This window comes from Schistocerca serialis, chromosome 7 (genome assembly GCF_023864345.2).
Source record: "Schistocerca serialis cubense isolate TAMUIC-IGC-003099 chromosome 7, iqSchSeri2.2, whole genome shotgun sequence".
NCBI lineage: Eukaryota > Metazoa > Arthropoda > Insecta > Orthoptera > Acrididae > Schistocerca > Schistocerca serialis.
In genome coordinates, this window is record NC_064644.1 from 86,461,069 (window position 1) to 86,487,409 (window position 26,341).

Genomic DNA, 26,341 nt, shown 5'->3' on the forward strand with positions numbered 1-26,341 from the left:
CAGTCGTGGTATTCAGACACAGCCAGCTGGCTGAACAGTGTCCTGTTAGCCCTGTTGACCATCCATTTTGGTGACTTCTGTTCAGGTAATCCTCCATCCAGTAGGGGAATCCACCATAGGAAGTGGTCACTGCAATGAATGTCATCAGCTACTTCCAACTGAGATGAGTGTGCAACAGCGGGAGAGCAGAAAGAGAGGTCGATGGCTGAGAATGAACCAGAAACGGCAGAGACACGAGTTGGGCTTTGTATATTGAAGATGCTGAGCTCCTGTGACATAATGAGGTTCTCCTAGACTCGGCCCCTAGGCCAAGCATAGTTCTATTCCCCCACAGTACATTTTGGGCACTGAACTCGCACAGTAGGAGAAATGGGCAGGGGAGCTGTTCAATAAGGTCCTTGAGAGCCTCAGGGTCTATTGCATCACGTACACGTAGGAGCAGTGAGTAGACAATGATCTTCTGATCCACTTGAACTGCAATGGCTACTCTTACGAGGTCAGTAACCAAGGAGAGAGCAGAGAAGTTGTAGGTGTTATAGACAAACATAGCAACCCCTGCCTTGGCTCTGTCCTGTCAGGTCATCCTTTTGGTGAAGGGTAGAGCCCCATAGCAGAGGGGCATCAGTGGCTTTAAAATGTGTTTCTTGTAAACACAGGCACAGGTGGTGTGCCTGTACTAGAAGTTTCAGTTCCTCCACATGTGCCCTGAAACCATTAATGCTCCATTGAAAGATGGGTAGCACTTTCATACTGACTTTCTGCCAGGAGTGGAGCCCGCAACGGTTGGAGGTTCAGTCTTGGGGTAAGATGATTGTCCTAGCCTATGAAGAAGATTCCACAGAGATGTCAGAGAGGATGACACTGACATCATCAAACTGTGTACTTTCTATCTTGGTCAGTGGGCGATTCTTCACCTTCGACTTTGATTTCTTGTCTGAGAAGGCTTCGGAGCCACAACTGCGGAAGTGATAGTGGTGGCGCTGGACCAGACTGAATATTTGGAGGGACAGGGAGTTCTGCAATGTCAGCAACCACAGACTTTTCTTAAGTTCTGGGGAGAGGGGGACAGGCTTCAAAATAACTGCAGCAGCACAAGTGCATTGACAAAAGCAGGTACTAGTGCTGACACTACCATCCTGTGTGGGGCAGCATTGGTTTTCTCGACTAGCAGTTTGAGAACGGAAGCAATGGCTTCACCATATGGGATGCGCTTTGTCATTTTTATCTCCTGGATGTTTTGTTCTTCAAAGAAGACACTATAGTCCCCATTCCAAAAAGGGTGATGCTCAGAGTAGTCGACACCCTAAGGAGAAGATAAACAACCAACTCCATCACAGGCAGCTTTACCGCATTTGCCACAAGTGGCTTCTCCCTTACATCCAAGACTGATGTGCCCAAAGTGCAAGCAAGTATTTAAAATAGCTTACTGGGTTGAGGAGATAGGGCCCAAATGGTTAACTGAAAAAAAAAAAAAAACCTCAACTTGATATGCACCAGAAGTTCTGTGCTATTAAAAGTGAGATCGAGTGAGTCAGATTTTATCATATCAGCTACCATCCTTTTCATGATATTCTGCAGGTCTACAATGCCTTTTCAGGCCCACTCAACTTCCAATTCTTCTTTTGGGATGTTCACCAGGCCCTGCACATCACAACATATTTACTGTAGTTTAAGTCGGTATGCAACTCAGTCTCAATGGCATATTTCCCAACACTTTTGTCCTTCTGCAGGTTTGACACTTGTTGGGAACTTGAGGTTTCAACCATTGGTGACCTATTACGCAACTGCTTAACGGATTTTAATTTGATACAATATTGCAGTGCCTGTGTTACTCTGATTATTATGCAAAGCTCCTTAGGACATGCATGCAGCGACCACAGCCATTACGAAACACCATCAAATGAATTTACTATTGCAAATAAGGACTACCATCAGCTGTAGAATGGAATGACGACAATGAAATGGTTGATAGAATGTTTAGCCTGTGGAAATCCTGAATTGCGATTCTATAAGGTCTGCAAAATTCCAAGCTACAGCTACTGTAGTATTTTCATTGGAGACATTTTTCAGCCATAAATTTCTTTAGATGTTGTATGTTGAAGAAGCCATATGTCATGAATAGGACATATGCTCCACCAAGTGGGACTTTGTTTTTCCTAACTTTCCCAATAACAAAGCACCAATTAGGGCAATGCACTGTCCTGAACAATTTTTTCCTTTCCAAGTTTCGGTCTCTTCTCACACCTTTTTTTTTCATTCAGCTGATGCAGCAGACTTGAGTTATATTTATGTTTTATACACTAAAAATTTTATTCAAGGAGGATAATTCTGTCTGCGTCCCACAAAATGTAGTTGTGCCTTTCTGAGCAGATGAAAACAACTTCACCTTGTTTGGTTTAGACCTCTTGGTGTCCACCCATTCCTTAGACTGCTGTTTTGTTTCTCGAGTTAAATATGGACCTATATCCCACCCGCAGCAGCAAATTAACATACAGTCAATTTCATTGTTTTTAAAATGGTACGAACATTTCTGATATGTTGATTTCTGGCACTGCTTCAGGCCTATTCATAAATGCATCATCCAACCAGCACAAAGCATTTTCCTACTTACTTATCTCTTTACAATGTATCATACAGTTCTTTCTGCTATTTCTGTTGACATAGTTATAAGAAACAACTGTTATTGCTGATTGCCTAGTAGCAAACCTGGCACTAACTATAGATTTTCATCTGTGGTGGCAGTGTTCAGATGTCTTTCACATGGATAATCTTCAAGAAGAGTTAGTCCTGCAATGAGTTTTCACTCAACAGCAGTGTACGAACTAATTTGTAATGTCTTAGTAGATTAAAGCCGTATACCAGATCAAGTCTCAAACCAGGGACCACAGCCTTCTGCAGGCAAGTGCCCAAATGACTGAGCTATCCACCCCAACTAAAGTACCATCCTCACAGCTTTCCCTGCACCAGTAAGTCTTTGTCTACCCTTCCAAATTTCACACAGATTTTCTTCTTTATATTGTAGGATTAGCACTCCTGGAAGCTGGAAGAAAGGATACTCGAGAGAAATGGCTTTGCCACAGCCTGGGGGATTGTTTCCAGAATGAACATTCTCCATGCAGTGGAGTGTGCATGGACTTGAAACTTCCTGGCACATTAAAACTAGGCTAGGCCATGGCAATGCAAATTCCCCAAAATATCCTTTCTTCGAGGAGTGTTAAGTCCCTAAAGGTATGCAGAAGAACTCCTGTGAAGTCTTGAAGGTGGGCGAGGTGTCATTCATGGGTGTAAAGCAGATCCTCACTTGTGCTTGAACAGCTCAGTCAGTGGAGCACTTGCTCGCAAAATGCAACTCTCCGAGGTTCCAGTGCCTTTCTGGCGTACAGTTTTAATCCACCCAGAAGTTTTAAATTTAAGTCCATTTCTTAAATCTCAAAAATGAAGGACACTCATACAACTCATTTGCCGATTTCCATCAGCAATAAAACATCCAAACCAAGAATTTAACTACAGTAATTTATTGCTCATTTTGAATGATAAACTTTAAATTGCTGTAAAAATCAGCAGCAACAAAATGAGTCTGTAACTCAATCTGATTTGGCTTATGACTCTGTGCAACAGTAACAATGTAACAAACAAAATTTTGTCGATACCATCAGAATTTTTGTTCCACCTTCAGAAATTTTCCCTTGACGTTGTGAAACACAAACTTACAAAATCTCATATGTACACCACAAAATAAATATGCAAAGCAGAAATGAAATTTCTGTTTGCAGAAACTGACAACTTTTCTGTGTACAAAAAAGATTTAAAGATTTATTGCCATGGCCTAGCCAAGTTTTAATATGCCAGGAAGTTTCAAGTCAATGCACACTCCACTGCATGGAGAATGTTCATTCTGGAAACAAAGATTTAGAGAGAAATGGATAAAAACTGCAATTCCTAAGGAGTCAGCACTTCGATATGACAGTGGCTATAGTCAACAAACCTGAAAGGACTCATTGTTATTGAGACTGACTTTATTGCAATAAATAAAGATATGATCAAGATACAAAAATCAAACAGGGACACACTGAACAGAGGACTAGAGACTACACTGTGCTACTAATAAGAAAAATTATGACAGAGGATCAACTATGACAAATGAAGACACTGAATATTAATGGGGATTGGAAAACACCAGAAGGCAGTATGTGAAAGTTGGACAAAAATGAGTGTTTGCGTCACTGCCCGGGAGGCCCCTTACGGGGCAGGTCCTGCCGCCTTGGTGGGGCCTTATTACATTCGACACCACATTGGGCGACCTGCACACCGGATGGGGATGAAATGATGATGAAGACAACACAACACCCAGTCCCTGAGCAGAGAAAATCCCCAACCCAGCCGGGAATCGAACCCGGGCCCATAGGATGGCAATCCATCATGCTGACCACTCAGCTACTCAGCTATCGGGGAAGCCAACGAGGAATGCAGTTCTACTTGTGGCCGAGACGACTAATAGTACGAAGATAAGGTGCAGTACAATGAGACACTAGTGATAAATACTAAGGAAAACAATGGGACCTAAAAGAGATGGTGAGGGACAGATGTGAAAGGCTAGGAAATAGCTATACCGGAGCAAGAGAATATTATTAGGAGATATCAAATTTAAAAGAGTAAGATTTGCAAGACATATGGTCGAGATGAATATGAATAGAATGACCTAACAGTTCGGGAAACAACTGGAAGGATAAGAGGAAAGACAATGACCAACTGGGTTGTTGAAATCAGGGTGGAATGGTCTGACTTGAGTATCACGAGAAAGGATACAAACTCACCAGTGGTACAGACAAGACAAGAGGACACTGGAGATCTCTGAAAAAGAATGGGAGATTAGAAGACAAAAATTAAAAAGTTGGGGGAGAAGAAGAAAAAAATGCAATCCAAGAAAGAGCTACCTGTGGTCCTACAGAAGCCACCAATGGAAGTAGTAGTATACGAATGATTAGTTACTTACCTCTTTCTCCCCCCCCCCCCCATAATTTTGGACTGCTGTTATGAACAATACACTCTTTACATTTTCACACAGCAGATACATGCTTCAGTTTCCGATAACAAAATTCTTTATCATTCATTCATTTACCAGACGTTTCAGAACCATATGGCAAAGTCAAAACTGTCCCCTTTACAAGTTCTTGTATTTGCAAAGCTATCTTCAATTCAAATCTTGGCTTGACCACAGCAGTATTTACTGGGCATGGCTTTACTGAAAAAGATAAACCATTGGCTTATCTTCCTCCGACTTCGGCACTGAATTACCCAGCCAGTTATAGGAGTGGGCATGATCTTACTGAAAAAGGTAGCCCTTTGCGTGCCTTCCTCTGACTTCGGAACAGAATTACCCATCCAGTCACAGGAGTGCCATCAGTTCAATGGTTTTTCACATTACTAAATTATGGTCAGAGATGAAAGAATCAACAAACGACAGAAAATATCTGAAAACTGACAGATTTGTAGAATGGCGCTCTCCCCTTAATCACTGAGCCTCTTACGCATTCTGAATTATTTGTAAATCCATCACCTGTTGTGGTACAACATTTTAATAATAAAGACAGTAATGCCTTCTCTCTCAACACTGATAATTAATGGAATTCTTCTACTAGTGTGATCAAAGGTTGTTTCTTTGAGTTCTACTAACAAATTAATTGTTCCATTAGTTCTCTGGAACAAAGCTGGGATGTCATATCTTCTGACAACATTTAACACTTTGGAGAGCAGCCACTTAGAAGAATAATGAGCCTAGGAAACAAGCCATGTAACCTGTCCTGTAAGGCATTACTGACTCATCTTTAATGGATGTATCTTCAAGGGTAATATACGCTAAAAAGGACCAAGCTTCAAGATTTGTTTTTCACATTTACTTTAGTTCTTCGATAAGTTACAAATTTTACAATAAAGGTGACAGAAAGTATAATTATCCTCCCAAGAAAAAAAAGTATGAGGTGAGTTATTGAGGAATTTCCTCCTCCTGAGCTTCCACAATTCCTTACTCAATAAATGTGACACATTTATGGCATAATTACAGCAAACTGCAAAACTTTACGAGTACACGCACAAAATTACGTCAATGTGGTCATATTGGCTCAGCCATTCGCAACAGCAGTTGTTACGTTTCCTCGAGCTTCTTTCGAAATAATCCTAGAAATTGACAACAGAAAGCCACACTAGTTGAGGGACAGATAGTGAGACACCTATACATTGTTCTCATGCAAAATGAGTCCAGTTTCTGAGAGAGAGGTGGCTCGCAGACTGAGAAAATCCCAGCCCAGCCAATACTTGAGCGCGGTCTTTTTAACACAAAGCTATGCTCAAGCATGGTCTATGAAGTGTTACCTGAAGACTAACCAGTTAAAATGATGGGAAAAAAAATATGGATTCCAAGCAGCACATCCAGAAAAATAGAATTACTGTATTAACTCACCATTTGTTTTAACCTGGAAAATTTAGCAGTCACCCTGAAGTCCATAAAAAAGCAGTTTCAAAAATTTGTTTATCAATTTGAACTTTGTTCATTCATTACACCTTACTACATAATATTCCATTAACAGGCATGTGCTATCTTGGAGAAACTAAATAGAAACCACTCCCTTGATAACATATTCAAATTTCCATTTGAACTATTTAGGCAAAGATTTTATTAATTATTTTACTTACAGTAGAAGGGGTGATGAGAAAATGACAGGAGTTGAGTCTTCAATGTGTGGAGTTATAACTGGCAGAGTACTCCTCCTCTTCCAAATGGGAAGTCTGAAAATATACATTCAAATCAAACTGTGAGCTACAACGAAAAAAGTGTACAGGCTGAACTTAAGTATGTATGAATTATTGCCAGAAAAATCTTACTACACAGGTATCTCACACAGTGTGAATAATAGACTGGTTCTGACAATATTAAGGGTAAAATGGCAAGAACAGCCACCATTCTGTAAAATAAGGCATTTGATATGTCACCTACGCATTTTTTTTAAAAATATGTATGACTTGTAGACAGCAGAAAACTGCACTTTTGAGAGGAAGATGACAGTAGGAACTGTGAAAGTAAGAGAACACAGCTGAATTGCCAACTTGGTCGAACGGCAATGTTTACTGCTTCTACTATTGTTGTGCGTGAATGTAACACAGTGGACGGATCCCAGCTTACTCATGTTTTGCATGCCTTCTGCTATGAACAGATCTGAAGACAACTCACATTTTCTACTACACACGCTGTCTGTGGATGTCATCTGTTGTGATGTTTCTGAACTACTTCATCTATTTAAACATTTACACGAGTCGTCAAAGTATGAAACTTGATTGCTTTCATGCACTTTTTTCTTATTTAAAATTCTGATTGTAGTTAGATATTTCAAATAGTTACTATTTTCATCTTTAAGTTCCTCCTGCCTTTGGAGATGGCCCTATTCAGTAAACAGAAGGAAATGGAATGAATCTGAAATACTTTCAGAAGTTTTTGATGTAGATGTTTCTAGCAAGAACGAAGATTCAGACGACACTGAATGAATGTTTCTATGGTTGTGAAGACAATTCCAGTGACAGCGACATCATTAACCTGTTAAGAAGTGTAAAGTGACCATTTGTTCAAGTTATTCTGAAAATAATGATGAACGTAATTCTGTTCTTGTGAAGGATTCATTTTGTCATAACATCAACCCTTTCAAGACAGCACTGGCGTCTCACTTGAGCACTGGTTATGCCAGTGCACGAGTGAGACTAGGATGACATCTTGAAAGCATTAAGCAATAGTTTGGTATCACAGGTTGGGCTACTAGACAAAGAACAAAAACAAAATAAAAAAACACAAAAGATAATAAGGTGTACCAATGAGAATAACTTTCTGCGAGGGGCACATGTTACTACTGTAACTTTCACTGTTTCATGACAATCCTTCTGCTACAAACAATGAAACCGACTCACTTTCGACCTGGCAGTGGTTCTGGAAGCTGTGAGTCACCTGTCTTCACAACTTTCTTCACAGGCAAATTCCAGGATGTATGAGATGGCACATGAAGTTTCTTGACAGTTGCAGGTTTAAGTGACCCCTGAACAGATGCAGAATTATACTGAGCATCCAGAAGTTTTGTCAGTACTGACATGCTCATCACTTTTGCTGCTGAATACAACTTTGAGTGTAGCTCATATTTGAACTCTAGGCGGCCGGTATACATGAAGCTGCAACAGAGAAGTGTAATCTTTAACATAATAAACATCACAGGTAGTAGCAAGAAATATACATTCTCTACATAATAAAAGTGATTAAGTATTACCTACACCGTAAAATGTAAACTTTCATGGCCAGAAATATCACAGTTAATAAAATGTTCCAGACTATTACGCCATGGTTGAATGGATTTAACATTAAAGCCCAACATTTTGTCCCCACCTACTGATAAAAAAGAGAAGCACCCAGAAGATGTGGTCAGATGTCAATGTAACTTTGTAAATGATTGAGAGTTGCAATTCTTTGTGACAGATAGAATGGCCATTGGAGTGCATCAGGGTTGTTCATATTTAATGTTGTCACCAGGTCTGGCAGGAAATATGGGAGTCTCTCCTAAATGTTGTCGGGCATGTTTTCTCTAGCGTTTTGGCAGATACATGCAATTTCATTTTTGCAATATATAACTGGAGCCAATCCAAACAAATACTGGTTATCATGGCTTTCATGTGATGCCTGGTGTGTAGCGGAAAAGTTGTATTGTTTCCTGTTAGAAACAAAATTATTTTTAAAATGGAATGTTATACGTCCGTTCGATACGGTGGTCCCAGATGAGTTTAGTGCGACATTTGTTTCATCAGTAAGTAATAAAGGGACAATAAAACGTGAAGAATAATCAGCACTCCAGCGGCGACTGAGTAGCACTGCTGCTTGGCGGTAGCAGTCAGCATAGTCAGGGCACTGCTGTCGCTACTCAAATACTGTTCATTCTTCGCGTTCCAGTTTCCCTGTTAACACATATTGATAAAAAGGATATCGCACTTAACTGATCTGGGGCTGCTGTATGGAATGAGTTTGTAACACTCTTCTTTAAAAATCATTTAGATTGTAATGGGAATTACACGACCTCTAAGCTTTCTGTTGACACTGGGTGTCACATGAAAGATGTGATGACCAGTATTTGTTTGACCTGGCTCCAGTTACATACTACAAAGACAGAATTGCAAATATCACACAAAACACCAGAGAAAATGTGCCTGACAAACTTATAGGAGAGGCATGCGGTATGAGGGGTGTGAACAGTGTCACATAATGAGTGATCACTATGAAAGACATGGAGGTGTCTTGTACGTGTGAGATGGTACTACCAGCACTTGACAGAGATCGAAAGGGGACTCATTGTGGGTGTCTACTTGGCTGACTCATCAAATCGTGCAACATCCAGATATATAGGACATTTGGATGTGATAGACATGTATATGTGCGAGACGTTTGGAGATGACAGTGGCCCAATGTTGGAATGCATCAAAATGTGGGGGTTGGCATACTCATCGTCAACGTTCCAGTACATGACATCTGGCCACCAAAAGGGAGGATCGTCACACTGTGCACCAAGCACATTGTAATCCCTTCACATCTGCACCTGACATCCGAGAACAAGAACTGGACTCCCTGAAATATTCTGTGTTATACTGCACCGTTGGCTGAAGACTAGGGAGTAGCTGGACTACAGAGTTACCATCCCACACACTGCACTGCACCACAGCTTTGCTGGGGTAATAAACAGTTCCTGCAACAATCAGAACAACATCACAGAGGAGGAAGGGGTCATCAGCCCGAAGTCCGGGCACAATGGGCAATAAAGTGTATTCTGAGTGCAGGTGCACTCATTCAGAATGCTAACAAAGTGGAAGATGCCAGCCAGCACTCCTGAAGCCAAAGGTATGAAATCTTGATAGCTCTGACAAGGCTTCTGCAGGAGCTGACTATGCAGGAAAACCCGGGCAAATGAAGCCATCACCGCCCAATGGTGAAGCCCAACCACTCGAACCTGCAATGGGTTTTGGGTTGGAAGTGCTGCTGGTGGAGAAATACCAACCAGCCAGGTCACACATACAGCCTCCAAATTGCACTCTCATCCTCAGATTTTCATTATACCCAGCAATAACCAGGTGTGAACCCCAGCTCGTGACTACAAGACAGGGATCACTTGGAGCACAAGGTGACTCACTCATCTCCCGTCCGCAGACTTTGCCACCAGCAGTTACAGGCTCCTGCCTGAGCCAAGGTCTGTATGCGGTGAATCTGGAGCCTCTGCTCCATTGAGTCACATGCTGGATGACCACTGGCTCTTGCTGGCCATCTCCTCAGTGGGACATGAGTTCAAGCCTGGGCCAGGTTGTTGCCTACCTACAATGTTGCTGCCATATGGCCTGTGTGGGCCTACTACACAGTCACTGACCACCACCCCGTGCAGGAACACACAATCGTCATCTATGTTAATGCATGTAATTTAATCCTGCCTGCCACCTGGTGCTGCTCCCATGTCTGCGATCAAGAGGCTACTGCCGACGTCCACACAACTCTGGATGACCATCATCAATGAGTATAGTGGCGACCTAGGAGAGGTCCTGTAATTCCAACATTTTGAAGAGGCACAGAACGTTTCATTATGCGAGGAGCCATCAGGTATGACTGCAGGTCACTGTTGGTAGTGACTGAGTAAATTATGACAGCACAACGATACACCGAGGGCCTCTCATGAAAATGAATGACACTATGGACTTTGCATTTGGTGGGATTCTCGATGGGAGTGGGTGTTTCAGATTACAGAACGAAGAGGTGTGACCATTTGGCAACAAACCGCGCGGCCTTTTGTGATAATTTGGGCCTATCTCTGTTCTAGTGTGACAGAGGCATTAAAACAATCATTCTTCCCATGCTCCATACGTGAATGGGGCAGGAAGAAACCCTAATAACTAGTACAACTGGACTTACCCTCTGCCATGCACTTCACAATGGTTTGCGTAGTACAGGTGTAGATGTACATCTCTCTTCTCACTTTCCAGTTCTACCTCATTTCTTTTCCTTCCTGTCCAACTTAATGTCAGTATCCTTTCCCACATGCACATGTATTTTACTTCTACTCGTATAATATTCTGTCAAGTTACAATCAACAGGCAATGTGTTTTAGTATTATAATCAAAAGCTTTTGATATTGTCTGCAGTTTGTTGCTTGGACTTTAGCAGTATCATGAGAGATAAGCATAAAGTGCTGCCACCAAAATGACCACATTTTACAGTTCTGCAATAGCTACTTCAGACTATTTGACTAATTGAAAGTACTCCATTTAGGGTCCTGTACCATCTGTGTAATTGGCTCTAAAGGTCTGGGGCATCCTGTAGAGATGAATAGTTGTGTGTGTGGCATTTGGGTGAGAATGCAATCTCACCTAAGACTTAGATCAATAATGGAGAAACAGAATATGAAATGGAAACACACAAAATTATTTTACTGCATAATTACTGTTACCACAATCATATCCCAAAACTTCAGAATACAAAAACAATTAATGATAAAAACTGAAAAATTATAGTTCTGTACTAAATAAACCCTTCAGTTCTTCTATAAAGCAGTTTTCCACATCAATTACACTCTGTAAAACTTACTTTATAATTGGAACGACGACCTCTGGATCCATGTCCTCTGGCATTCGTAATAAATGGCTGCCTGGAGGATTCTCTTTCTCTAAAAGTTGGAAGTACTCTGTACATGCATAAAGCACAACACGATGCACCTGAAATGTGTGTTTAGAACTTATTAAAATACATAAATGCTGTACAACTTCAATCAGGAGGTGTATTTAAGTACAAACTGTAAATGATAGTTCAAGAAAAGATAAGTCAACATACATTGTTGTTGTTGTTGTAGTCTTCAGTTGGAAGACTGGTTTCATGCAGCTCTCCATGCTACTCTATCCTGTGCAAATTCTTCAACTGGCTATAACTTCTGCAACCTACGTACTTCTAAATCTGGTTCTGTACTCATCTCTTGGTCTCCCTCTAGGATTTTTAGTGCCACACTTCCCTCCAATACTAAACTGGTGATCCCTTGCTATCTCAGAATGTGTCCTATCAACCAATCCCTTATTTTAGTCAAGTTATACCACAAACTTCTTGTCTCCCCAATTTTGTCCAGTACATCCTCATTAGTTATGTGATCTTCCCACCTAGTCTTCAGTGTTCTTCCATAGCACCACATTTCAGAAGCTTCTATTCTCTTCCTGTCTAAACTGTTTATCGTTCATGTTTCTCTTCCATACATGGTACTCTCCAGACGAATACCTTCAGAAAATGTTTCCTAACACTTAAGTCTACATTCGATGTTAACAAATTTCTCTTCTTCAGAAATGTTTTTCTGCCACTGGCAGTCTACATTTTATATCCTCTCAGCCTAAACCATCATCAGTTATTTTGCTGCCCAAAACTCATGGGTCATTCCATACCAAGTGGTCCAAGAAAAAAATAATTGGTTGCTTCACCATCTCAGAAAAATTATATATTTGCTGGGTGAATTCCCCAATGTTTATCAGTCACAAAAATATTTTTTTTAAAAACTTATTGTTTATTATTTTGAAATGATGGCCATATTTGTCCCAGGCCGCATGCTTTTTTTTTTTTTTGTATTTGCAAGCATCTACATTTTTTATATTTGCAAGCATCAACATTTTTTACAATTATTCAGTAGTGGATTGTCCTAAGCCTTTCAGACAAAATGCATTTAGTTCAACACACTCTGGGCTACAAATTAAAAGATCATTATCACTTAGCTCCTCCCCCCATGAACCATGGACCTTGCCATGGTGGGGAGGCTTGCGTGCCTCAGCGATACAGATAGCCGTACCGTAGGTGCAACTACAACGGAGGGGTATCTGTTGAGAGGCCAGGCAAACGTGTGGTTCCTGAAGAGGGGCAGCAGCCTTTTCAGTAGTTCCAGGGGCAACAGTCTGGATGATTGACTGATCTGGCCTTGTAACATTAACCAAAACAGCCTTGCTGTGCTGGTACTGCGAACAGCTGAAAGCAAGGGGAAACTACAGCCGTAATTTTTCCCGAGGGAATGCAGCTTTACTGTATGGTTAAATAATGATGGCGTCCTCTTGGGTAAAATATTCCGAAGGTAAAATAGTCCCCCATTTGGACCTCCGGGCGGGGACTACTCAAGAGGACGTCGTTATCAGGAGAAAGAAAACTGGCATTCTACGGATCGGAGCGTGGAATGTCAGATCCCTTAATCGGGCAGGTACGTTAGAAAATTTAAAAAGGGAAATGGATAGGTTAAAGTTAGATATAGTGGGAGTTAGTGAAGTTCGGTGGCAGGAGGAACAAGACTTCTGGTCAGGTGACTACAGGATTATAAATACAAAATCAAATAGGGGTAATGCAGGAGTAGGTTTAATAATGAATAAAAAAATAGGAGTGCGGGTAAGCTACTACAAACAGCATAGTGAACGTATTATAGTGGCCAAGATAGACACGAAGCACATGTCTACTGCAGTAGTAGAAGTTTATATGCCAACTAGCTCTGCAGATGACGAAGAAATTGAAGAAATGTATTATGAGATAAAAGAAATTATTCAGGTAGTGAAGGGAGACGAAAATTTAATAGTCACGGGTGACTGGAATTTGACAGTAGGAAAAGGGAGAGAAGGAAACATAGTAGGTGAATATGGATTGGGGCTAAGAAATGAAAGAGGAAGCCGTCTGTTAGAATTTTGCACAGAGCATAACTTAATCATAGCTAACACTTGGTTCAAGAATCATAAAGTAAGGTTGCATACATGGAAGAATCCTGGAGATACTAAAAGGTATCAGATAGATTATATAATGGTAAGACAGAGATTTAGGAACCAGGTTTTAAATTGTAGGACATTTCCAGGGGCAGATGTGGACTCTGACCTCAATCTATTGGTTATTAACTGTAGATTAAAACTGAAGAAATTGCAAAAAGGTGGGAATTTAAGGAGATAGGACCTGGATAAACTGACTAAACCAGAGGTTGTACAGAGTTTCAGGGAGAGCATAAAGGAACAATTGACAGGAATGGGGGAAAGAAATACAGTAGAAGACAAATGGGTAGCTCTGAGGGATGAAGTAGTGAAGGCAGCAGAGGATCAAGTAGGTAAAAAGACGAGGGCTAGTAGAAATCCTTGGGTAACAGAAGAAATATTGAATTTAATTGATGACAGGAGAAAATATAAAAATGCAGTAAATGAAGCAGGCAAAAAGGAATACAAACATCTCAAAAATGAGATCGACAGGAAGTGCAAAATGTAAGGATGTGGAGGCTTATCTCACTAGGGGTAAGATAGATACAGCCTACAGAAAAATTAAAGAGACCTTTGGAGAAAAGAGAACCACTTGTATGAATATCGGAAACCCAGTTCTAAGCAAAGAGGGGAAAGCAGAAAGGTGGAAGGAGTATACAGAGGGTCTATACAAGGGTGATTTTCTTGAGTACAATATTATGGAAATGGAAGAGGATGTAGATGAAGAGGAAATGGGAGATATGATACTGCGTGAAGAGTTTGACAGAGCACTGAAAGACCTGAGTCGAAACAAGGCCCCGGGAGTAGACAACATTCCATTAGAACTACTGACGACCTTGGAAGAGCAAGTCCTGACAAAACTCTTCCATCTGGTGAACAAGATGTACGAGACAGGCGAAATACCCTCAGACTTCAAGAAGAATATAATAATTCCAATCCCAAAGAAAGCAGGTATTGACAGATGTGAAAATTACCGAACTATCAGTTTAATAACTCACAGCTGCAAAATACTAACACGAATTTTTTACAGGCGAATGGAAAAACTGATAGAAGCCGACCTCGGGGAAGATCAGTTTGGATTCCGTAGAAATGTTGGAACACGTGAGGCAATACTGACCTTAAGACTTATCTTAGAAGAAAGATTAAGGAAAGGCAAACCTACGTTTCTTGCATTTGTAGACTTGGAGAAAGCTTTTGACAATGTTGACTGGAGTACTCTCTTTCAAATTCTAAAGGTGGCAGGGGTAAAATACAGGGAGTGAAAGGCTATTTACAATTTGTACAGAAACCAGATGGCAGTTATAGGAGTTGAGGGGCATGAAAGGGAAGCAGTGGTTTGGAAGGGGGTGAGACAGGGTTGTAGCCTTTCCCCGATGTTATTCAATCTGTATATTGAGCAAGCAGTGAAGGATTGGAGTAGGTATTAAAATCCAGGGAGAAGAAATAAAAACTTTGAGGTTCGCCGATGACATTGTAATTCTGTCAGACAGCAAAGGACTTGGAAGAACAGTTGAATGGAATGGACAGTGTCTTGAAAGGAGGATATAAGATTAACAGCAACAAAAGCAAAACGAGGATAATGGAATGTAGTCGAATTAACTCGGGTGATGCGGAGGGAATTAGATTAGGAAATGAGATACTTAAAGTAGTAAAGGAGTTTTGCTATTTGGGGAGCAAAATAACTGATGATGGTCGAAGTAGAGAGGATATAAAATGTAGACTGGCAATGGCAAGGAAAGCGTTTCTGAAGAAGAGAAATTTGTTAACGTCCAGTATAGATCTAAGTGTCAGGAAGTCGTTTCTGAAAGTATTTGTATGGAGTGTAGCCATGTATGGAAGTCAAACATGGACAATAAATAGTTTGGACAAGAAGAGAATAGAAGCTTTTGAAATGTGGTGCTACAGAAGAATGTTGAAGATTAGGTGGGTAGATCACGTAACTAATGAGGAGGTACTGAATAGGATTGGGAAGAAGAGAAGTTTGTGGCACAACTTGACTAGAAGAAGGGATCGGCTGGTAGGACATGTCCTGAGGCATCAAGGGATCACAAATTTGGCATTGGAGGGCAGTGTGGAGGGAGACCAAGAGATGAATACACTAAGCAGATTCAGAAGGATGTAGGTTGCAGTAGGTACTGGGAGATGAAGGAGCTTGCACAGGATAGATTAGCATGGAGAGCTGCATCAAACCAGTCTCAGGACTGAAGACCACAACAACAACAACAACAACAACAACAACAACACCAACAACAACAACATATCACTTAGCTGAATGTATTCTTTAATATTTTTAATAGTTCAGAGTTATCAGCCACAAATATAAAAAACTCAATTTTTGAACCATAGTTTTCTAAAGAAAGATTAATTTCTCAGCTTTAATATTTTTTCTGCTATTACACTGTATAGTATAGTTACTTTTTTTTTTTATAGAGTATCAATATTGAGCAGCTTACACTTAAAAACACACTATTTTGAAAAACAGATTTTTTAAAATTTTTCCATTTTGTGGCCTGCAATATCTTTGTTGGGGGACCACATAAAAATCTGAAAATTTCACAGTTAATAGACCTTTATGATATCAAACTTCAATATAAATTTCAACTTTGAGATTCAATTGGAAGTTATGGAAAAAAAAAAAAAAAAAAAAAAAAAAAAAAAAAAAAAAATCACAAACATGAGTCAAAAATACATTTCTTAACATCTGCTATATCTACGCTTACGGAATAAAATATATCAGTTACAGTATACAGGGTGGTCCATTGATCGTGACCGGGCCAATTATCTCACGAAATAAGCATCAAACGAAAAAACTACAAAGAACGAAACTTGTCTAGCTTGAAGGGGGAAACCAGATGGCGCTATGGTTGGCCCGCTAGGTCAAACGAATATCAACTGCATTCTTTAAAATAGGAACCCCCATGTTTTATTACATATTCATGTAGTATGTAAAGAAATATGAATGTTTTAGTTGGACCACTCTTTTCGCTTTGTGATAGATTGCACTGTAATCGTCACAAATGTATATGTACGTGGTAGCACGCAACATTCTGACAGTGCAGACGGTATTTGCTTCTTGATACATTACCCGCATTAAAGTGGACCGTTTACCAATTGTGGTAAAGGTCGATATCGTGTTGCTGTATGGCTTTTGTGATCAAAATGCCCCATGGGCGTGTGCTATGTACGCTGCTCAGTATCCTGGACGACATCATCTAAGTGTCCGGACCGTTCGTCGGATAGTTACGTTATTTAAGGAAACATGAAGTGTTCAGTCACATGTGAAATGTCAACCACGACCTGCAACAAATGATGATGCCCAAGTAGATGTTTTAGCTGCTGTCGCGGCTAATCCGCACATCAGTAGCAAACGAATTGCGCGAGAATCGGGAATCTCAAAAATGTCAATGTTGAGAATGCTATATCAACAGTGATTGCACCCGTACCACATTTCTATGCACCAGGAATTGCATGGCGACGACTTTGAACATCATGTACCGTTCTGCCACTGGGCAGAAGAGAAATTACGGGACGATGACAGATTTTTTGCATGCGTGCTATTTAGCGACGAAGTGTCATTTACGAACAGCGGTAACGTAAACCGGCATAATATGCACTATTGGGCAATGGAAAATCCACGATGGCTGTGACAAGTGGAACATCAGCAACCTTGGTGGGTTAATGTATGGTGCGGCATTATGGGAGGAAGGATAAAATGACCCCTATTTTATCAATGGCAATCTAAATGGTGCAATGTATGCTGATTTCCTACGTAATATTCTACCGATGTTACTACAAGATGTCTCATTGCTTGACAGAATGGCGATGTACTTCCAACATGATGGATGCCCGGCACATAGCTCGCGTACGATTGAAGCGGTATTGAATAGCATATTTCATGACAGGTGGATTGGTCGTCAAAGCACCATACCATGGCCCGCACGTTCACCAGATCTGACGTCCCTGGATTTCTTTCTGTGGAGAAAGTTTAAAGGTATTTGCTATCATGATCCACCGACAACGCCTTACAACATGCGTCAGCGCATTGTCGATGCATGTGCGAAAATTACGGAAGGCAAACTACTCGCTGTTGAGAGGAATGTCGTTACACGTATTGCCAAATGCATTGAGGTTGACGGGCATCATTTTGAGGATTTATTGCATTAATGTGGTATTAACAGGTAATCACGCTGTAACAGCATGCGTTCTCAGAAATGGTTAGGTTAGTGGTGTTTAACGTCTCGTCGACAACGAGGTCATTAGAGACGGAGCGCAAGCTCGGGTTAGGGAAGGATGGGGAAGGAAATCGGCCGTGCCCTTTCAAAGGAACCATCCCGGCATTTGCCTGAAACGATTTAGGGAAATCACGGAAAACCTAAATCAGGATGACCGGAGACGGGATTGAACCGTCGTCCTTCCGAATGCGAGTCCAGTGTGCTAACCACTGCGCCACCTCGCTCGGTTCTCAGAAATGTTAAGTCCACAAAGGTACATGTATCACATTGGAACAACCGAAATAAAATGTTCAAACGTACCTACGTTCTGTATTTTAATTTAAAAAACCTACCTGTTACCAACCGTTTGTCTAAAATTGTGAGCCATATGTTTGTGACTATTACAGCGCCATCTATCACAAAGTGAAAAAAGTGGTCCAACTAAAATATTCGTATTTCTTTACGTACTACACGAATATGTAATAAAAAATGGGGGTTCCTATTTAAAAAAACGCAGTTGATATCCGTTTGACCTATGGCAGTGCCATCTAGCGGGCCAACCATAGCGCCATCTGGTTTCCCCCTTCAAGCTAGACAAGTTTCGTTCTTTGTAGTTTTTTCGTTTGATGCCTATTTCGTGATATATTTGGCCCGGTCACGATCAATGGACCACCCTGTATAATTTCATCATATCTATGATAACTTAATTTTTTTTTAATTGAAAATAAGCCTACTAATTAAATTATATTGTTCTCCTGTTATTTGTTTTTAGTACATTGCTCATTGAACATTTGAGAAATTTGTTCACTCCGTTTGGGTGTTAGATCACAAGTTCACCCAGTCACAGTTGTAAAGTTCCATGGTAGACAGATTCCTTAGTACATTTTTAAGTGGCATCCAAACTTGATACTTCTTAATTTTTTTAAAGATGTCCTTGGTCCTGGAGGGTGATGAAATGCAATATGTACATCTTGGTTTTGACAGTCAATATTATCAACTTCACCAATCCACCACTGTTCATTGTAAAGACAAGCCACTACGTCTTTCTTTTGAAGAACCAGTTGTACAAGCTTTCCACATTGATGAAGATCACTATCCAGTGAAGTTGATGTGATCTTACACTTCAGTAAGTTGTGTGAATTGGGTACAAATCAATGAAAAGATCGAGTGCCTTTAATCTTCTGACAAGTGTTGTACCCTTCCTTCAAGACACTGTCATAGGCTTCTTGTATTTCCTCACATTGTACAAAAACATAAGTAATTCCTTTGATATGTTTTTTACAGAATTCAAACATTTCTTGAACTGTTATGATATTATTATCATCGGTCCGCTGCAGTCTTGCTTTTGTGACAGCTCGCTTTGTTGTACTCCCGACACCATCACAAGCATTCTTCCTATGGCATAAAGCAAAAAAGTGCCATTCTACAACAAACCCAAAATCTTCTTTATGAAAGAATATATTAATAATTTTTGTTTGTTTTTATATTAACTTGCTGCCCCATCCAAAATGTAAATCAATATCTTTATAGAAGAGCGTTGTTGTTTAATGTAGTTTGTTACTTTTAGTTTAAAAATGTGCACTGCTCTAGTGTTGTGTTCAAGGTAGTCACTTATGACACAAAAGCTGTGGCTCATTAGTTTATCTTCATCTTTATAATAGAATACAAATGGATGAACTGTGGCCTGTTTGTTTACCCAGTGCAGCCCTTGTACTTCATCTTGAACAACAAAGGAATAATTTTCCGAAAAGTCAGCAAGAACTAAGCATTCATCAGATGCCAAGGTTTGTTTTTTGTCTTTCAAAAATTTACTTTGAGATTTTGCAATAAAAAGATGCATTTTCAGATTTTCAAGGTTATCCACCAACACTTCAAAAAACTCTTCTTGTGATTTTATGACTGTTACCATTTCAGTTCTGTCTTGTGTCACCGTATTGTTTGTATTTTACATTGTCAGGCATCAAATCGTCTTCGGATTCTTCAAACATGTCAAGTAAGGCTTGTTTGCTTGGACAATCTTCACATTTTCCCTTGATCATACAACTGTAACAGTCAATATTGCATACCATAGCTTCCAAAAGGTCTTTATAGTCAACTCTAAGATTGACCTCATCTATCATCAACTTTACGTTCTGATGATACAAACAAATACAAACATTAAGGGTGCCAGATGCCCCTGCAAAAATACACCATCTTGGTCTCAACTCGCAAAACTTTGATCTTACAATTTTAATGTCAAGATTTTCTTTTTTAAATTCAGTGAACAGTTCATTTAAATTACATAATATTAGCCTTTTTTGTCTTTGAATCTTAGAACCATTTTCTTTCACAGAAACACAGTCTTTTTTGCCAGACATCACACGACTGTTATTGCCATAATCATAATACTTAATAACTTTATTGATTGTGTGTTCATCTACCAAATTAGATGCACTTTCCTTTTTGTAATGCTGGTAAAATTCCCTGTTATTTTACTAATTGCCTTGCTAACTTAACAAGACATTCTGACACTTTCAATTCATCACTAACCTTTGCTCAACTCCATGAATTCGGTAGTAAACTGATAATCTTAATTTTACCTCTTTGTTTGAAGTACTGCATTTAGTTTTTCTATCAAACCATCATATTCAGTTGGTGAAGTTTTAGAATTTCCATCTGTTTTAGTACAAATTGTATTTTGAAATGAAACTTCCAAAATTCTTTTTGACTGCAGCTGCCACTTTCTAAATTTTTGTATTCAAGGCACTTGGTCTTTTATTTATTGCACAAAAGCGTGTAATCAGAATAATAGCTGGAGTCCACCCAAGATCATCCTGCAGACATTTATTTCAGGATCTAGGGATACTCACAGTAGCTTCTCAGTATATATACTCTCTTATGAAATTTGTTATTAACAACCAAACCCAATTCAAAAGTAATAGCAGGGTGCATAACTACAATACTACGAGAAAGGATGATCTTCACTATTCAAGATTAAATCTAACTTTGGCACAGAAAGGGGTGAATTATACTGGCACTAAAGTCTTTGGTCACTTAACAAATAGTATCAAAAGTCTGACAGATAACCAACAAGTATTTAAGAAGAAATTAAAAGAATTTCTGAATGACAACTCCTTCTACTCCATAGAGGAATTTTTAGATATAAATTAAGAAAAAAAGAAAAAAAAACAGAAAAAATATTTAAAAAATAAAAAACACAAAAAAATAAGAAAGTTGTTATATTAACTTAAGTATGTTGTTAAATTAACTTAATTTTGTCACGTATTGGAAAATTTGACTCGTTCCACATCATTACGAAATATCGTATTCATGATCCATGGAACTAGTATTAATCTAATCTAATATTATCTTGAGTTAGTTTTCTAATTTTACTAGCAGGCAATATACCCAGGATTTCACAAGCTGTATCTACTTTTTTAATGGTTGCTGATAAGTCATTAAGTTCTGTATCTGAGGTTTCACTATCCTTTATTTTGTGAATTACAAATATCTAATAACATGTTGGACACAATGATTTTCCTGGTATGAGTTTGAAAAAAGGCCTTTTATTTTTAGAATAATGATCAAATGTTATTTCTCGCAAACCTTTTGTTATAGGTTTCTTATGTTTCTCAAAAGGGTCCATGCAAGACTGGCCAAAAAGGTGATGAAATTTTTTAAAGTAATTCATTCCATGGTACTTACATGTTGATTTGACTTCTGGGCCGACTCATAAGTGAAACAACACTTTTTCTTCTTCACTGTAATCTTCGTCAAAGTAATGTCTTTATGGAACACTCCATACACACTTTTATGACAAGCTTCATTAATAATAACACCAACAGAACACTGAGACACCATTGTTAAACTGCACACTTCAAGAACTTCTAGCTAAATAAGTGTGAGAGACAATTGTTGGTGTAAGGGGGAAGACAACAATCACACTTGAATAAGCTTGCAGATGCAATTGTTAGCCTGCTGAAACAATTACCACAGAATTGTTTCAACAAATAATCATTAGCTAGTGTAATGTGGTGTGTTACATTAAGCAATTGGTATACTTTATTTGATTAGCCTACCAGATATCAAAGATGTTAAAAAATGTATTTTTGGCTTGTGTTTGTAATCTTTTTTTCCATAACTTCCAACTGAATCTCACAGTTGAAATTTATATTGAAGTTTGATATCATAAAGGTCTATTAACTGTGAAATTTTCAGATTATGTGGTCCCCCAACAAAGATATTGCAGGCCACAAAATGGAAAAATTTTTAAAAATCCTTTTCTTAAAATAGTGTGTTTTTTAAGTGTAAGCTGCTCAACATTGATACTCTTTATATAAAAAAAAGTAACTGTACTATACAGTGTAATAACAGAAAAAATATTAAAACTGAGAAATTAATCTTTCTTTGGAAAACTACTGTTCAAAAATTGAGTTTTTTTTAATTTGTGGCTGATAACTTTGAACTATTAAAAATATATTAAAGAATACATTAAGCTAAGTGATAATTATGTTAATTTGTAGCCCAAAGTGTGTTGAACTCAATGCATTTTATCTGAAAGGCTTAGGACAATCCACTCCTGAATAATTGTAAGAAAATGTAGATGCTTGCAAATACGAAAAAACGCATGCGACCTGAAACAAATATGGCCACATTTCAAAATAATAAACAATTTTTTTAAAATATTTTTGTGACTACTAAACATTGGGGAATTCACACAGCAAATATAAATTTTTTCTGAGATGGTCAAGCAACCAGTGCTGGCCCATTTGGTATGGATTTACATATCTAATTACTTTATATATCTCATTTCACAACTTAATTCCCTCAGCATCACCTGATTTAATTCGACTACATCCTATTATCCATGTCTTGCTTTTGTTGATGTTCATCTTATAATCCTCCTCTCAAGACACTGTCAATTCCAAACTGCTCTTCCAAGTCCCTTGCTGTCTCTGATAGAATTACAATATCATCAACAAACCTCAAAGTTTTTATTTCTTCTCTCTGAACTTTAATTCCCACTCCAAATTTGTCTTTTGTTTCCTTTACTGCTTGCTCAACACACAGATGGAATAACATCGGGGGTGGAGGGGGGGGGGGGGGGGGGGGTTGTAGGCTAAAACCTTGTCTCACTCCCTTCACACCCATTGTTTCTCCTTTCATGCCACTTGACTCTCATAACTACAGTCTGGTTTGTGTACAAGTTGAAAACAGCCTTTCCGTCACTGTATTTAACCCCCACTACTTTCAGAATTTCAAAGAGAGTATTCCAGACAACACTGTCAAAAGTTGTTTCCAAGTCCACAAATGCAATAAACATAGTCTTGCTTTACCTTGACCTATCCTCTATAGTACGTCGTATGGTTAGTATTGTTTCAAGTGTCCCTATATTTCTTCAAAATCCAAACCAATGTTCCTCAAGGTTGGTTTCTATCAGTTTTTCCATTCTTATGTAAAGAATTTGTGACAGTATTTTGCAGCCAAGACTTATTAAACTGGTAATTCGATCATTTTCACACCTTTCAGTAACTACTTTCTTTGTAATTGGAATTATTACATCCTTTGTGAAGTCTGAAGGTATTTCGCCAGTCTCATACATTTTACATACCACATGAAAGAGTTTTGTCACAGCTAGCTCTTTCAAGGCTAACAGTAGTTCTGATTGGATGCCATGTATACCTGGGGCCTTGTTTCAACTAACATTTTTCAGTGCTTTGTTACGTTCTTCTTGCAGTATATCATGACCTTTCAGTGCTCTGTCAAATTCTTCTTGCAGTATACTCTATGTCACATCTTCCTCCTCCAGTTCTATAGCAAAGACTTTGTCTCCCTTGTGTAGACCCACTACATATTTCTTACTAGTACAAATTTGAGGACTTCTGGGCACTATTGGGGGTCAAACAACAATGAATGAGGGTGGTTTGATATGTCCAGGGGGGAGGGGGGGGGGGGGGGAGGACCACCACAGTCTCCTTTGATGAAGACGAGTTGGGTTGAGGGGGCGCTCGACATCACGGTCATCAGCGCCCTGACTAAAAGTCAACATGAAATCTCATGGGTGGAGACGAAGGCTGTCCCCACATGCAGAGCAGTTTATAATGTACTAAAGACTGCCGCCCTTCCCCACCAGTTCAGGGATGAGGCCTGATAGTTCACAAAGTTTCACCACTCTGTTAACACTGATATCGGTATCTGCGAGGACGGTGGGCAGATCTCCAGCGAGACCAAGAGCTGCCCTAATATCAGTATACAGGACACATGTAGCCACAATATGTTGAACTGAAAGCGGCACGCCACAAACTTCACAGAAAGGTGGATCCTCCCCCAGGAGGAGGAAGCCATGTGTGAAAGGGCTATGCCCCGACGCGCAGTCTGGTAAGCAAAACCTCCTTCCAGCAGTGAGGCTGATACAAAGTCCGCCAAGCTTTTGTGGTCGGTTTGAGCGACCGCAGTTTGTTGTCCAACACCTGCAACCATTCAGTCTCCCACTGATGCATGATACATCTGTCAGAAAACAAGATAATGGCGTGCAACGGGATGGGACATTGATGGACAGCACCATCCTAACATGCTTCCTTGGCAGCTTTATCAGCCATGTCATTACCCTGTATCCCAACGTGGCCAGGTACCCAGCAAAAGATCACCACCTTGCCACAGCATTGGAGCCGCTATAAGCAGTCATGGATGAGCTGAATCAGTGGGTCTACCAGATACATTTGGTGAAGCACTTGCAGTGCACTAAGAGAGTCAGAACAGACAAGATAACTCATACGATGATGTCTGTGAACCCTCTCCAGTGCCATTAGAATGCAATATAACTCCACACCATAATTTGTAAATTGTTCTGTAAGACGCATTTTAAAAACCCTATCACGGAAAACCACAGAACAACTGAGAGAATTACTCTGCTGGGATCCATCTGTACAAATAACAGTAAAACTATGATACATACTTAAAATAGACGAAAACAAAGTTGTAAAAACCATATCTGGAGTACAATTTTTCGGGTACTGCATCAAGCTTAAAATCACTTTGGGCCTCCGAAGACACCAAGGCGGCAGTGCATTCCATCCCTGGGTGTGTATTTTCATGCCCGAGAGATCCAGATCCTTGAGGCAGTACGCAGCACGTATACCAAATGGCTGGGTCGCTTGGGGTCAATTCCTGAACAGTCGTTCGAAGGTGGGTTGGATCACTGAACTAAATGCCAATGACTGGGTTGATGATGAGATTTTCAGTGTCTGTCGAGCCAAAAGGATATGTCGCCGAATCCAGAGTGGTGGTTCACCAGCCTCTGCACACAGACTCTGAACTGGGCTGGTCTGAAATGCTCCAGTCGATATCCAAATGCCCGCATGGTGGACAGCATCTAACATCCAGAAGTAGGAAGGAAGGGCCGATCCATAGACCACGCTGCCATAGTCTAAGCGTGATCGAACAAGTGCCCTATAAAACTGTAGGAGGCAGGACCTGTCAGCTCTCCATGTTTTTCCACCAAGGCATTTCAAAATGTTCAACAACCGGAAGCCTTTTGTTCGTAGGTCTTTCAGGTGTGGGAGCCATGTTAATTTTGAGTCAAATAATAAACCCAAAAAGTGTACTGTGTCTTGAGTAAGTAAAATATGGTCACCCATTGTAAGCTCTAGTTGGTTAAAACTCCGACAAGCACAATTAAAATTGACACACACACAGTCTTCTCAGGTGAGAACTGAAGATCAGTTGTCTGGGTCCAGGTTTCCAGCCTCCTAATGGTCAGTTAAAGCTGCCTCGTCGTCATCATAAGATAAGAGGAAGAGTAGAAGATTGTAAAGTCATCCACAAACAAAGAGCATTTACCAGGACTCCTGACTGTGGACGAAAAGCCATTGATAGCGATGGCGAACAATGCCACACTGAGGACACTGCCCTGGGGCACACCATTCTTCTGGAAATAGCAATCAGGCATGGCATCGCCAATGCAATAATGAAAACATCGGTCCTCGAGAAAGGATTGGATCAGAAGCGGCAAGCATCCACGTAGTTCCCATTCATGAAGTTGGCGAAGGAGGTTGTACCTCCAAGTAGTGTAATATGCTTTTTCGAGGTCAAAAAAACACACAAACTAAATGGTTTCGGGGTAAGAAGGACTCCTGTATCGCCATCTCCAGTAGAATTAAGTTGTCAAGAGTGGAACAGTAGCACATGAAACCACACTGGGAGCAGCTCAGGTAACCTCAGGAGTTACCCATAAAACTAGTAAGGGCAACACTCCAATAACTGTTAGGGGCACTACAGTCCTTACCTGGTTTCCAGAATGGAATTAAGATTGCCTCCTTCCAAGTTGTGGGGTACTGCGCATCAAACCAAAT

General features: G+C 39.9%; 1 protein-coding gene across 2 annotated transcripts in view; it reads right to left on the bottom strand.

Annotated features, from left to right (window-relative positions):
- LOC126412394 (uncharacterized) overlaps positions 1 to 26,341 on the bottom strand; it is a 103,907-nt gene that overhangs the window by 55,340 nt on the left and 22,226 nt on the right. For both annotated transcript variants that reach the window (XM_050081971.1, XM_050081972.1), the window contains exons 3-5: positions 11,642 to 11,769; positions 7,951 to 8,205; positions 6,691 to 6,783 (exon numbers count right to left, since the gene is read on the bottom strand). In XM_050081971.1, coding sequence (XP_049937928.1) covers positions 6,691 to 6,783; positions 7,951 to 8,205; positions 11,642 to 11,769 — 476 coding nt within the window. The remainder of the gene's footprint in view (positions 1 to 6,690; positions 6,784 to 7,950; positions 8,206 to 11,641; positions 11,770 to 26,341) is intronic.